This window comes from Aptenodytes forsteri, unplaced genomic scaffold, assembly GCF_000699145.1.
Source record: "Aptenodytes forsteri isolate BGI_AS27 unplaced genomic scaffold, ASM69914v1 Scaffold151, whole genome shotgun sequence".
Classification (NCBI taxonomy): domain Eukaryota; kingdom Metazoa; phylum Chordata; class Aves; order Sphenisciformes; family Spheniscidae; genus Aptenodytes; species Aptenodytes forsteri.
In genome coordinates, this window is record NW_008795939.1 from 4,498,347 (window position 1) to 4,511,225 (window position 12,879).

The 12,879-nt window shown below is 37.5% G+C and overlaps 1 protein-coding gene across 1 annotated transcript in view; it reads right to left on the reverse strand.

Annotated features, from left to right (window-relative positions):
• Positions 1-2,065: 2,065 nt before the first annotated feature.
• ALDH1A1 (aldehyde dehydrogenase 1 family member A1) overlaps positions 2,066-12,879 on the reverse strand; it is a 57,641-nt gene continuing 46,827 nt past the window's right edge. Inside the window, exons 12-15 of the mRNA XM_009285278.1 lie at positions 8,644-8,808; positions 6,530-6,687; positions 4,911-4,985; positions 2,066-2,552 (exon numbers count right to left, since the gene is read on the reverse strand). Of these exons, the coding sequence (XP_009283553.1) occupies positions 2,480-2,552; positions 4,911-4,985; positions 6,530-6,687; positions 8,644-8,808 (471 nt within the window). The 3' untranslated portion in view covers positions 2,066-2,479. The remainder of the gene's footprint in view (positions 2,553-4,910; positions 4,986-6,529; positions 6,688-8,643; positions 8,809-12,879) is intronic.

Consider the following 12,879-nt stretch of genomic DNA (forward strand, 5'->3'; position numbering starts at 1 on the left):
GTCTGCTTCTAAGAGCTGAATGGTTATTAGTGGTGGGATCATACCAGACACAGGCCAAATGTGCATCTTCTGGCTTAGTGTCATCAAAAAGGCACCCACATTTGCTCCCCTGTATCAGTCTTCCATGTGAACCAAAGAAGGTAAGTGGGGATTTCAAAAGTGCACTCCTGATCTAAACCAAAATGCAAATGTAGACTTACTGTCATGTGGCTTATTTATCCTCCTTTGAGACTTCTACAATTGACTTCATCAAAAGGAGAATTAGGACAGTAGAGATTTATGAAGACCCATACCTGCTCTACATACTGCTTTTCATGTCTTTTAAAATATTTAATCTTTCACTATATCCAGGTTTTCTTTAATACTATGTTCATTACCACTTTTAAAGTCTTTCAGAGTGTTTTGCCATTCTTTTCTTCTCTGCAGCTTATTTCTTTAGGATTTTTTTTTCTTTTCCCTTTATTTGGCATTTATTTTGATTTCTGTGTTTTCTTCTCTACACTTTCCTCTGCTGAACAATCTCTGCTAATTATTGCCACAGTGTATTTTTACTTTGGATTCACTCTTCCTTCTTTTCCTGCTTCTATTATTTTGTTTCTTGATATGGGACCAGGATTTGGTTTGTTTGACAACTATGGCTAATGAAATTATTTCAGAGGCATATATATGGGATTTGGAACTGACAGCTTTCAAGAACAGATAAAGCAGAGGCCTGTGGAGAGATATACTTGTGTCACAAGTCTTACGTCCAGTCCTTAACTTCATTAAAAAAAGGTATCCAGAGAAGAGTCATAGGGTGAAATCCTGACCTGGGTTTTGTTTTAACCATTTTATTAAAAAAAAAAAAAAATTGGCAAGCGTATCCAAACAAACAAAACCTCTTTCCTTTCAATACTGTGCAAATTCTCCATACTTGCTGCTTAAAAATTTGTGGTGTGCTATGTTCTTACTAATGGGCAGAGCTTGTATGTAAGGTTGTATGTAAGGCTGACCCTCTCTAACAAGAGATGAATTGTGGCTCTGGATTCAGTCTAAAAAAAATATGACCCTGCCAGTAACAGGCTATGTAATTGCTGTACTTGGTGTCTGCAGACTACTGTCCCAGAGCTTATCTGGTGGCTGCTGATGGTGAGCGGCCATCGGAGGGTGCTGATAGCTGCTCTGGCAGAGAATTGTGAAACACTGAAGCTGCACAGACCAAGAGACCTTAGAAGTTATGATCAGCTTGGGACACATATGTCTGCAGAGGGCCTTTCTGACAATAAGCAGCTATATGAAAAAGAGAGGATGAGGAAAAAGGATGAAGGGAAACAATGGACTAGAGGAGGAAAGAGGAGGGAGGAAAACATGCAAGTTATATGCAGGCATATGAGTACAGGAAAAATGGAGCGGGTATAAATCACAAAGGAGATTGCCTTCCCTCACCTCCCCTTCTCTATTTTCCCTTCAATATTTCTTGCTTGTTAAGACTTTTTTATATACTTATCACTACAAAGCCAAGTGCTGGCTCTTTGCAAATTGTCCAGTGTTCTGTGTGTTCATATTTTTCCATTTATAATACTGTCAAAGAATTAAGGACTTTAGTCTCCATATAGCCAATACAGCATACTGCTGATGACCTAAACACACAATTGAGACAGTAGTGCCTCTTTAAGGATATAAAATACATGCTACATAGTGCCGAGTGGTAAACCAGTGTAATAGAAAAGACTAATGAAAGGAGCAATATTAGGTTTTGAAGGTGGATTTTAATACTGTTTAATATTATCCAGATTACATTTGTGTATTCTGATGAACAAATTCAGTAGTCTAAGAAAAATATCTAGAAGACTACTTCTTTTGAAAGACACAGAAAAGAATCTATCTGCTAATTACTCATAAGTGCTTTTGTTAAGGCCACAAAGAAAAGAAAATGCAAAGAAAGCCTGCCATCTAATATTTAGAAAAGCACATAAATTCAAACTGTATCTGTAGAATATATTGAAAAAGGAACATTTTCATAGCATTACAGAGACCTTCCACTGAAAATAAAAACCAGTTCTTTCTGAACATGAAAGAATCTATCTGCTAATTACTCATAAGTGCTTTTGTTAAGGCCACAAAGAAAAGAAAATGCAAAGAAAGCCTGCCATCTAATATTTAGAAAAGCACATAAATTCAAACTGTATCTGTAGAATATATTGAAAAAGGAACATTTTCATAGCATTACAGAGACCTTCCACTGAAAATAAAAACCAGTTCTTTCTGAACATGAAATACAAAATTAGTTACTATGTACCAGACATCATTAAAGTTTTTTCTCAGTTAATCACATGAAAATTTTCTACATTATTCTTTATATTGTTAATGTAAGCAAGTACCTCTTATACAATCAGAAAGCAAAAAGGTTAATGAATAATTTGGGATATAAAACTTTTCAGAATTCAGAAAGCTTTTTCAGATTCATTTGAAGATATTAAACTCTGCACCTCAAGCAGCATTATGAGTTCTTCTGTGGGATTTTGATTGTGACAGTCTTAACTTCTGTGTATTCATGAAGGCCATATTCTCCCCTAGAAAAAAGAGAACCAAGAACAATATTTATGTTAATGCCTTTTATATGAGTTATGTCCTGGAAGGGATTTTTGGTGGTGCTGTGCAATTGGCCAGATGTATAACAAGTATATTGGACATATTTGGAAGACATCTGTGCAGCTAGACTGCTGCTGGAAGCCTTTCGAAAAGCTACAGCAACTGTCACCTGAGAACAGTGAGAGAGACAGCAATTTCATTTCTGTGCAAAAGAACGGCATTTAATCAATTTAGTGCATTTCTAAACTGGGTTTCTATGCAGCAAATCAGGCACATGTTAGGTCTTCACAAGCATGCTCAACAAGTTATTTGCAAAGGCCTTCCTCTGACGTCAAGAATTTTCTCCAGAGTCAAAGAATAGACTCTTCAGCTCAAGTAAAAGGGGGACATAATTAATCCACTATGAAATCTCCTAGTGACAAATACTTAATTCTTACTGACATGTTGTTAGCATGATTCCACCTTTACATTTTACATGATGAGATGGAGCTTGCTTGTGTGCCTAGATGTTTGACATCTGACGCAGTCAAACTATTTAGATGTAATTGATTGTTTTATAGAACAAAGGTTTGCTACAGTATAATGTTATCCAGTTCTCACTGCCATCTTACTAGACACATATGTATGCAAAACAGAAATCTGTGCTCAGGACTTTTAGTGCTGTGGTAAAATGTTTACTGATTCTCTTCATTTTTGAGAGGCATTCTGTTAGTACATGACATTCAGTAGTTTAATTCATAATGGTATTAACATTCCAAGAATTACATAGGGAATTTTATTCTGGGATTCAAGGAAGTCAATGGCTTGACACACAGACTTCCTGATTATTTCAGTGCAGTTGTTTCACACATATTTCCACCTCTGCTAAAACTGATTGCCACATGTTTACAAAACTTTTTTCCATGGCAGACATCTATCTGGTGTTAATTCCTTCCTTGACCTTTATCAGGAATATTTTTATTGATCCACTAATTGTGATTTTGAACGAAGCATTAGGAAAAACTTCATTTGCACAAAAGCTTAACTCCTTCAAAATGCACTGTTACAGAGAATATTAATCTTTATGATAGCTTATTATTGTTTTCCTGTTATTTCCAGCAAATAAATCCCCAAAATATTTCTGCAAAAAGCTGTAATTCAGAATTGATGATCTCCCAATTTTTGGCGCCCAGCAAATGCAAAACAGTCCTTGATAGTAATGGCCTACATTATTGTGTTTTTTCATTTTGACATTTTCTAAAGCTCTCAGCATTGGCATAACTCTGTTTCCTTTGAAGTCAGTGGGAACTTTGCCATCAGGAGCAGATTGAGTCCAGTGATAAGCAAGCATGAAAAACCTAGCCTTTATCTCTTAACCTAGCCTTTCCCTTAAAAAAAAAAAAAAAAAAAGAAAAAAAAAGAGAAAAAAAAAAGATGAAGCACTTCACCTGCACATATGTTTTTTAATTACTTCCATTATTCATTAAAAGTGCTATGCATTTGGCTTAATAAAAGGGAAAATGTACATGTTTTTATTTTTTTTCATTGCTTTAAAAATAATTTGTTTTTCCCAGATATATGGCATTTTTAACAAAGGACTGCTTGTGATTTACATTCCAAAAAACCCCAGAAGACATAATTCTACATAATGTAATGAACATGTATAATATCAAATGTTTCATGATGTAATACATTACATGATTCTCTTACTAATATGAAGATCAGGATGAATACAGGTAAGACAGGACATGATTCAAATTGAAACTGGACTAAACCTCAGAAGTTTGAAAGAATTTGATTGGCTTATCATTTCTGTATACTCCTCCACTTCTAGTTTGGGAAAAGACTAAAGGTCTGAAGACTACAGAGGACTGTTTTTATCATAACTTTTGACCAAGCTGCAATGTAGTGTAAAAACATTGTTGTCACAAGACTTTTGAACTGAAAACTCTTGTTTAAATCAAGGGTATTGAAATGTCTTGTGTTTTCAAAAACCTACAATTTAAAGGGGATTCCACAAACTACACACATATATAACTTCATGCAAATGACACTTTCTATATATATGCAAAAAATGTAAACCATAAACACAATGATCAGTTTTGCATACCAGTAGACTGCAAGCTAATAAAAAAAATGGTCATTTTGAAAAAGTGTGTATCTAAGTAACTTTCTTATTTGTTTTGTAGAGGAATTCTTTGCTTGAAATTGTCTCTGACAACATGAAGCCTCTAAACACTACATAGACTAATTTGACAAAATCTCAAACCAGGCATTGTAGTTATGAACGTTGAATGTTGTGTTTTGGAATTTCATTTTGCAGTTCCTGTGAATCTACATTTTTAAAAGTATTTACTTACATTTCTCGTCCATTTCCTGACATCTTAAACCCTCCAAAAGGACACTGAGCAGACATTGCACTATAACAATTAACCCTGGAAGAACAGGAAAATTACTTTTGACAGGGTGAAACAACTTTTTTCACTTCTGAAAAATCAGTGTTTTTCTGTTGACTGTAAAAAAAACTATGGTGATATTCACAAACTATATCTGAGTGATATATTTGGAAAAATATGTGTAGTTCAAGGTTCAAAGAAACAAAGCATTACCAGAAACTACAGTCATGATCAGGATTCTAACACTCATCAAGGGTCTTCAAGCAGAGTGACAGTCATATCTTTCTCTGATAGTTATGATAAAGTTCCTTCCTAACTAGTTCATAAGCTCTCAAACCAAAGACTAGTCACAGTTAAGTCTTCTGCAGGTACACTTCCAAGAGATAAATCCAGCATTGCTTCAGTATATATTTAGGAAGTTTTGTGTGATTCTACTTAATGTTAAACCATATTCTATATTGTAGTTGAGAACAAAAATACAATAATGAGGAAGAAAGGAATTTCACAGGGGAATTTGTAGCATGAAGAGTTTTGGCAGAATGTGCATCCTGCTACCTAGCTGAGAAGCTCTTTTTGTCTTGCAACATTGCCACATCAGATATTCTCTATTTTCTTCTTTTATAATTTCTCCTCCTGCCAGTCTACTGGTTTCAACAAAAGAGGTTCTGCTCATAGTTAAGGATTCCTAGACAGATCAGCAATCACGTAAGAGTAAAACCCAAAGATTCCACCTTTATTTTAAACTTTCTTCGCTTTAAAGAATACCAACTCCTAAGTCAAAACTGTTAACTTATTTTTAGAAAGCTTATGTTTTTAGGTCACAGGACCTGAGCAGGAATTTGTGCTTCTTTCAGATAAAATGTAAATTGGACACAGGTTTTGCGTTCAAGTAAAATTGGTTTTTCTCTTTCTGGTGCATTGAGATAACTGTAGGGAAATGCAGATCTCTGTCAGTGATAGTCATTAGACTCAGTCTGCTATTCCTCCAAACTTTCACTCTTGCATGTCTCAGCCTTTGCCTTTCCAACTCCATGTAAATTGTGTCTTTCTTTTCCATCGCTGGAAATAGTTGTCCTTGTACTTGTAGCAGTTCTCCCCCACTTGTGTTTACTTCCTTTTCTCAACTGCATTTTATCAATCTTTTCCATCACAGGTGGATGTTCTGCTCAGGTTAATGGCCACAGAACTTCAGATAATTAAGTTCTTTACACAGTACAGAAAAAGAACCCCACAAATTAAGTATGTATTGGGATATCCCCAGTTCCTGAATGGAAAGGAAAGTGGCACTCTCACTGTATTTCCTTTTGTCTCCTTTCCTTTTTAGCAAGTCAATTTCGTTTTTCAGACTAAGTTTACAGGACAATTGTATGAAGACATACAAGAAGTATTTATTTAATAGCATGTTAAGTATGGAAAGGTGAGGGGAAGAGAGACACAGGAGGATGGCATTAATCTACCTCTCTAAAGATGACAAGGAATTGAAAACTAAAAGTATACTACCCAAAGAGGTGTTAAAATGTCCTACAATTACTGCCATTGGCACCTGCAGTTCTGAAGGAAGAATTAAAAAAGCCATTACTTACCATACTGTTCCAGCCTGAAGAGCAGCTGCAAACGTCAGTGCTTTATCAATGTCTTTGGTAAAAACTGCTGCTGCTAAGCCATAGGTAGTATTATTTGCCCTCTTGATAACTTCATCTATAGTTTTAAACTTCATGATTTGTTGAACAGGTCCAAATATCTGTTTCAGACACATGTAAACATATGAAGTGGACTAGTATAGATTACTATTGTAAATAATTTATATTTTTAAAATTTATTTCTGTCAGATGGCCTTATTCCTGAATTCATTCAGTCAAGAGTGTACATCTCAGAACAAAAAGTATTATAAATTCACACAAAGATAAGATTTTTATAGTATGGAGCTGTCCTGGTTATCCAAATCAAGATAGCCTATTGTGAAATGATTAATAAAACAATAAATAAATAAATAAATAATGAAAGCAAATAAATAAAGATGAAAAGATACCCACCATAAAGCTAGTTAGCATGGAGTCACAGTGTGTCACATATCTATACTGGTTACTAACAAACTGGTATTTTCTTGGTAAGCTCCAGTTTTAGAGTTGAGAAAGACATTCAACTTTTCCTTTCCCTAAACTTTCTACTAGACTTTTATCTCTGTAGGTAGCTGCACAACTGGGCATGTATGCCAAGTGAAACAACTAATTCTGCTTTCCATATGGGTGTTATGTGAGATAATCGTCCCTGAGACTTGGCTTTCTCACTACTGCTGCTCTGTGTTCTCAGCCAGAGGTACCCATGCCCACCATGCAGTGCCAACGTTCTGTAGGGCAGGGGGGCATTACCATATCTAATTACTTCCATTCCCATAGATCATGAACTTGCCACTTGATTTTCCTGGAAAGTGTTTAGTGCTATTTTCTAACTAGAGTTGCAGGGATTGATTTACATAGATCATACAAACCACTGAACGTTCCTCCGCTGTTCAAGCTGTGAGTTTCAAACCCTGGATATTCTTTAAATTGCCTTGGCTCTCTGGGGTTTCATTATTCAATACACTCAAAATAGTGTGAGAGAAGCAGTTCCTGTACTTCTGACCCAAAGGAAATGAATAGATCTGTGAAGAAACATACCTCTATGCAGTTTCCTACCTGCCTCCCAGACCGGCAGAAACAACCCAAATTATTTCTCATACAGCTCTCTCCTGTTTTATAGCTCTCTCCCTGTCACAATTAACTCTAGATGCTCTGGCGTTCGTTTTAACTCAGCCTGTTGACTCTTGCTGAATGTACTAGGTATGTTCAGCAGGCTGCATCAGCAGTATCGCTGGCTATATAAAACAACACCTAGATTTGTAACAATTTTGAAGGAGCTTTCTAATATGAAGAAGCATAATGGACACCAATTGCAGTAAAATTGCAGCACAATTGCAGCAGTTATTAATCAAGATGAATGTAAAAAGCACAGAGAAGAGGTCATAGCTGGACTTTGAGGCTGTGTTTACAGAACTGTTTTTCTCAATGGCATAGCAGCTCTGCACTCCTAACCCTCCCCGTTCTTTGCAGATGATCACTGCTGCCCTGGCACTGCCACCATAGTTCGGTCAGTAAAAGCTCCTTCAATGCTGTGTAGACACATCTGCAAACTGATCTATGTTAAATCACCCTGCAGAGGCAAAACTCTGCTTTGCTGTAATTGCCACCAACAAAATGCCTGTGGAAGCACAATCTAACTATTTTCTCTTATTGTAAATAGCTGCTTGGTGCATATTGTGTCCAAACCCCAACTTCAGTGGCTCCTTAGGCAGTGCAAAGAGTTCACAAGTTGTGCCTTCAAGGTTTGCTTCTCTGTTACAGGTTACCATGACTGATATGTGAGATGGGCAGTACAGGGTGATGTAAACAACCTGAACCTCAGCATTTCTTACCTACTGCCAGCTTAAGCTGGAGCCTTTGTTGGCAGGCCAGCCTCATACTCCTCTCTCTCATCTCCACTGACTTGGTGAAATGGGCATCAGAAATGAAGAAAAACATTTTAAACACCGCCAGGATGGAACAATAGATTTACTGAGAGTGTTTTTATGTAGCCACTTGACCTTCTAAATGGATATTTTGTACAGACATTTAAAAAGACAATCTCCAGTGAGAGTACAGACTGCCGAGAGTTTATTTACCTCTTCTTTGGCGATGCGCATATCATCTGTAACATTAGAGAAAACTGTGGGCTGGATGAAGTAACCTTTGTCTCCCCATGGACCTCCTCCACATTCCAGTTTGGCTCCTTCTTTTTTCCCACTCTCAACTAGCTCCAGGATTTTTTGAAACTGCTCCTTATCAATCTAAATGAAAAGATATTACAGGGATGAAAACAGCACGCACTGATAACAATCATTCTTCTAACTCATTAACCAAAACCTAACAATGTTCCAGCTTTGTTCAATTGCATGTGTTGAAGTGGAACAGCTGGAGAGCCCTGCAAATATTCTTGCCACTAGCTTTTCAAAACTTTGCAGGCTTTTCTCAAATAGACCAGTAGTCAGAAATTTTGACACAGGAGAATCAGCTGTAAAGGGACTGATATCCTGGTTTTCTTTAGTAAAAAAAGAAAAAAAATCTATAAAATAAATGTGTTTTATTCTTCTCCCAGCACTCTTGCCAACTGCAAATGGTTCATCAAAATAAAAATTGCTGAGCTTGATTCTGCAAAAATAACAGGGGGCTTGATCTAGCCAGAAAGACTCTTCTGTACTTCACTAGGTCTGATAGATTGGCCATACTGTTTTCCTAAACTGTTAAAGGAAGTTAAAAAACAACAATAAAATATAAGTGAAATTCAGAGCTGTTTTCAGTTCATTCTGATTTATTAGTGGAATAAAGACACTTACATTTGTGGTTTGAGAAACAGAGATGGCAGATTGTTTACGGTATGAAGCCAATCTGCCCCTCCGCTCACCCAAGCCTACCAACAAATTCAACATATGCCAAGAATATTGCAGTTTGGCTCTATAGTATAGCAAAATACATGGTCTTTGGCTGGAAAAGGAATTTATGGTGGCAGTACAGAAAGTTTATATATATATAATGGGTTTTAATTTCTCTAACCCCTGGCAGTACAAAAGTTTATATATATATAATGGGTTTATATTTCTCTAACCCCTTCCAGTTTTCAGTGACAAAAAAAGGAAATAGTGTAAATGGGGAGTAGAAACAGATCACAATCACATCAGTGACAAAGTGGATAAAAGGAAATAGTGTAAATGGGGAGTAGAAACAGATCAGACATCATTTCCTGTCCTCCCCTCTGCAAATCAACAAATCACCACTTCAGACCTGAAAGGAAATTGTGCACAAGATAACATTTATGTCACGAAAACCTCAATGGTAAAGCTTGTTTGGTAGAGGCCTCTAACACCCTCTTTTTTATTTTTATATTTTATATTTTTTTTTATATTTGTTCCATTTGCATGATCCTTTCCTTCACTCTTTTGGAGTTCAGCCCTTCAAGCACTGGCTCATGAAGATACTGAGATTATTTCTAGGGGGACCCTTGCACAGAAGCTTCTCTGTGATCATACTCATCAGTCAGCAGAGTAGGGGTGTATCTTATTCTCTTAGTCATGCAATAAAAAGGTCGCATTTCAGTTTAAGCAACAAGTTTTACCATGGTCATAGAACACAACAATATTTTCAAAGGTTCTGGGGAACCTTGGATGCGTATTAGACTAAACAGCTATTCAGTTAAAGCTGTGATAAAAGTTTATATTTATAAGCATATGAATTTATAAGAATATTTATAAGGAGGTGATTTTTAGTTCGCTGTGCTCCCTTTGTCATTTTGCTTTCAAACAATTGCCTTACTGCATGCTGAAGACATAAAATTTCTGCTACCCTGGTGGCCAAATATCTCTTGTGCATAAACAACTTGAAGAGAAGATGAGGTTTAGATGATACAGCTCACGTTGCTGTCAGTTGTTCCTTTGTTATTATCATCATCATTATTTTTCTTAACAATGTGTGAATTAGCATATATATGATCCTTTGAATTCCAGCAGGGCCTTTGGCTCTTCTTTGGTGCCCACTGTGCAAAGCATTACCCAAACTTGCTGCCTGAGGCAGGTGCTGCCCCAGAGGGCATGTGAACTGGAGGATAAATATGGCTTTCAAAGAGGCTCTATGACATGACAGCACAGTGAATAGGCCTGATACAGACTATCATTTTTTGTTTCTAGAAAGAATTAGTCAAAGCACAACAAGGAATTTGAAGACAAAGAGAGATATTTAACATAATTACCACAAAAGAAATGCACCTCAACTGCATGGTTACAATTATCCATTAAATAGGATCATACCAGTTCTAAAAGGAGAAACTTTGCTAACCTGTGAAAAAGTTAAGATTTCTGCTAAAGCTTGCTAAGAAAAAAAGAGGTCAAGAAAGGCAAATGATGAGACTGGAGGAGAAAAGAGTCTTCATGCTCTTTCAAATGTTTTTAGTAATGCTTTTTTTCACATGTTTAACCTTTCTTTTTTTTTTACTAAAAGTTTACTTTCATCTCTCATTTAAATTGTTAGCATGAATTTCAAACTTGGTAAAGCCACAATAACATAGAATCATAGAATCATTAAGGTTGGAAAAGACCTCTAAGATCATCAAGTCCAACCATCAACACAACACCACCATGCCCACTAAACCACGTCTCTAAGTGCCTCATCTACTCGTCTTTTAAATACCTCCAGGGATGGGGACTCAGCCACTTCCCTGGGCAGCCTGTTCCAATGTTGAACCACTCTTTCAGTAAAGAAATTTTTCCTCACGTCCAATCTAAACCTCCCCTGGCGCAACTTGAGGCCGTTTCCTCTCGTCCTATCGCTAGTCACTTGGGAGAAGAGACCGACACCCACCTCGCTACAACCTCCTTTCAGGGAGTTGTAGAGAGCGATGAGGTCTCCCCTCAGCCTCCTTTTCTCCAGGCTGAACAACCCCAGTTCCCTCAGCCGCTCCTCATAAGACTTGTTCTCCAGACCCCTCACCAGCCTTGTTGCCCTTCTCTGGACACGCTCCAGCACCTCAATGTCCTTCTTGTAGTGAGGGGCCCAAAACTGAACACAGTATTCGAGGTGTGGCCTCACCAGTGCCGAGTACAGGGGCACGATCACTTCCCTACTCCTGCTGGCCACACTATTTCTGATACAGGCCAGGATGCCATTGGCCTTCTTGGCCGCCTGGGCACACTGCCGGCTCATGTTCAGCCGGCTGTTGACCAGCACCCCCAGGTCCTTCTCTGCTGGGCACCTTTCCAGCCACTCTTCCCCAAGCCTGTAGCGCTGCATGGGGTTGTTGTGAGCCAAGTGCAGGACCCAGCACTTGGCCTTGTTGAACCTCATACAATTGGCCTTGGCCCATCGATCCAGCCTGTCCAGGTCCCTCTGCAGAGCCTTCCTACCCTCAAGCAGATCAACACTCCCGCCCAACTTGGTGTCGCCTGCAAACTTACTGAGGGTGCACTCGATCCCCTCATCCAGATCATCAATAAAGACATTGAACAAGACCAGCCCCAAAACTGAGCCCACATAAAACATGAGAGTGGATTCCTGTTAGTTTTGTATTAGCTGTACACAAGACACCTGGAGTTTACTTTTTCCAATCTTCCCGTCCTCTGGCATTTAAATTTATTCAGCTGAACCTATTAGCTTGTTAGCAAGCCATATTGCAGGATAACAAAATAGCATCCTTACTAATTTTAAATTCTCCAAAGCTTGTGTGGCTTGGAATGCAGTTTTCCAATTTACTTGGTGTCTTTGATTACTTAAAATGGTTGTGATAACCAATGAAGAACACGTTACATTATTGAATGTGTGGGAGTTGCTTTGTCTCCAGCTTTTGCTTTGTCTCTAATACAGTTCCTTTATTCTGTGACAATCAAATATGTGCATAATAGCTCTGCTAAGAAAGTATATATCCTGTAGTACAAGCTGATATGGGAATAAGACTCTAGATGAAAACTAATTTAACAATGCTTTAATGTGATACGCTGAATTCACAGCATTGTGGTAGCTATGCTTTTTAATGTTGCATTTTAGCATTCATTTAATGGGGAAGCTGTTGGCATAATCTTTTAACATAAGCAGGAAAAAGTACAAAATGATGCATTTTAATTGTGTAATATTGTAAAACTGAGAGCAGCATAATGAAACACTAGCACTTTGAAAAAAGGGAAAAGGCACTATTGAATTTTATTTCCACAAGCTACTCATTTAAAGTGGCACTATTTGAATATAACGTTAGCAATCTCTGACATGGGTAATTGTACTCACGCTTTTATAGCTGTTGCATTGGAGCTTTTCCAAAGCATTTCAGTTCTATATAATTGTTCCCATTCCATAATAAAAGGAACTAGAAAAGAGAAGGAACC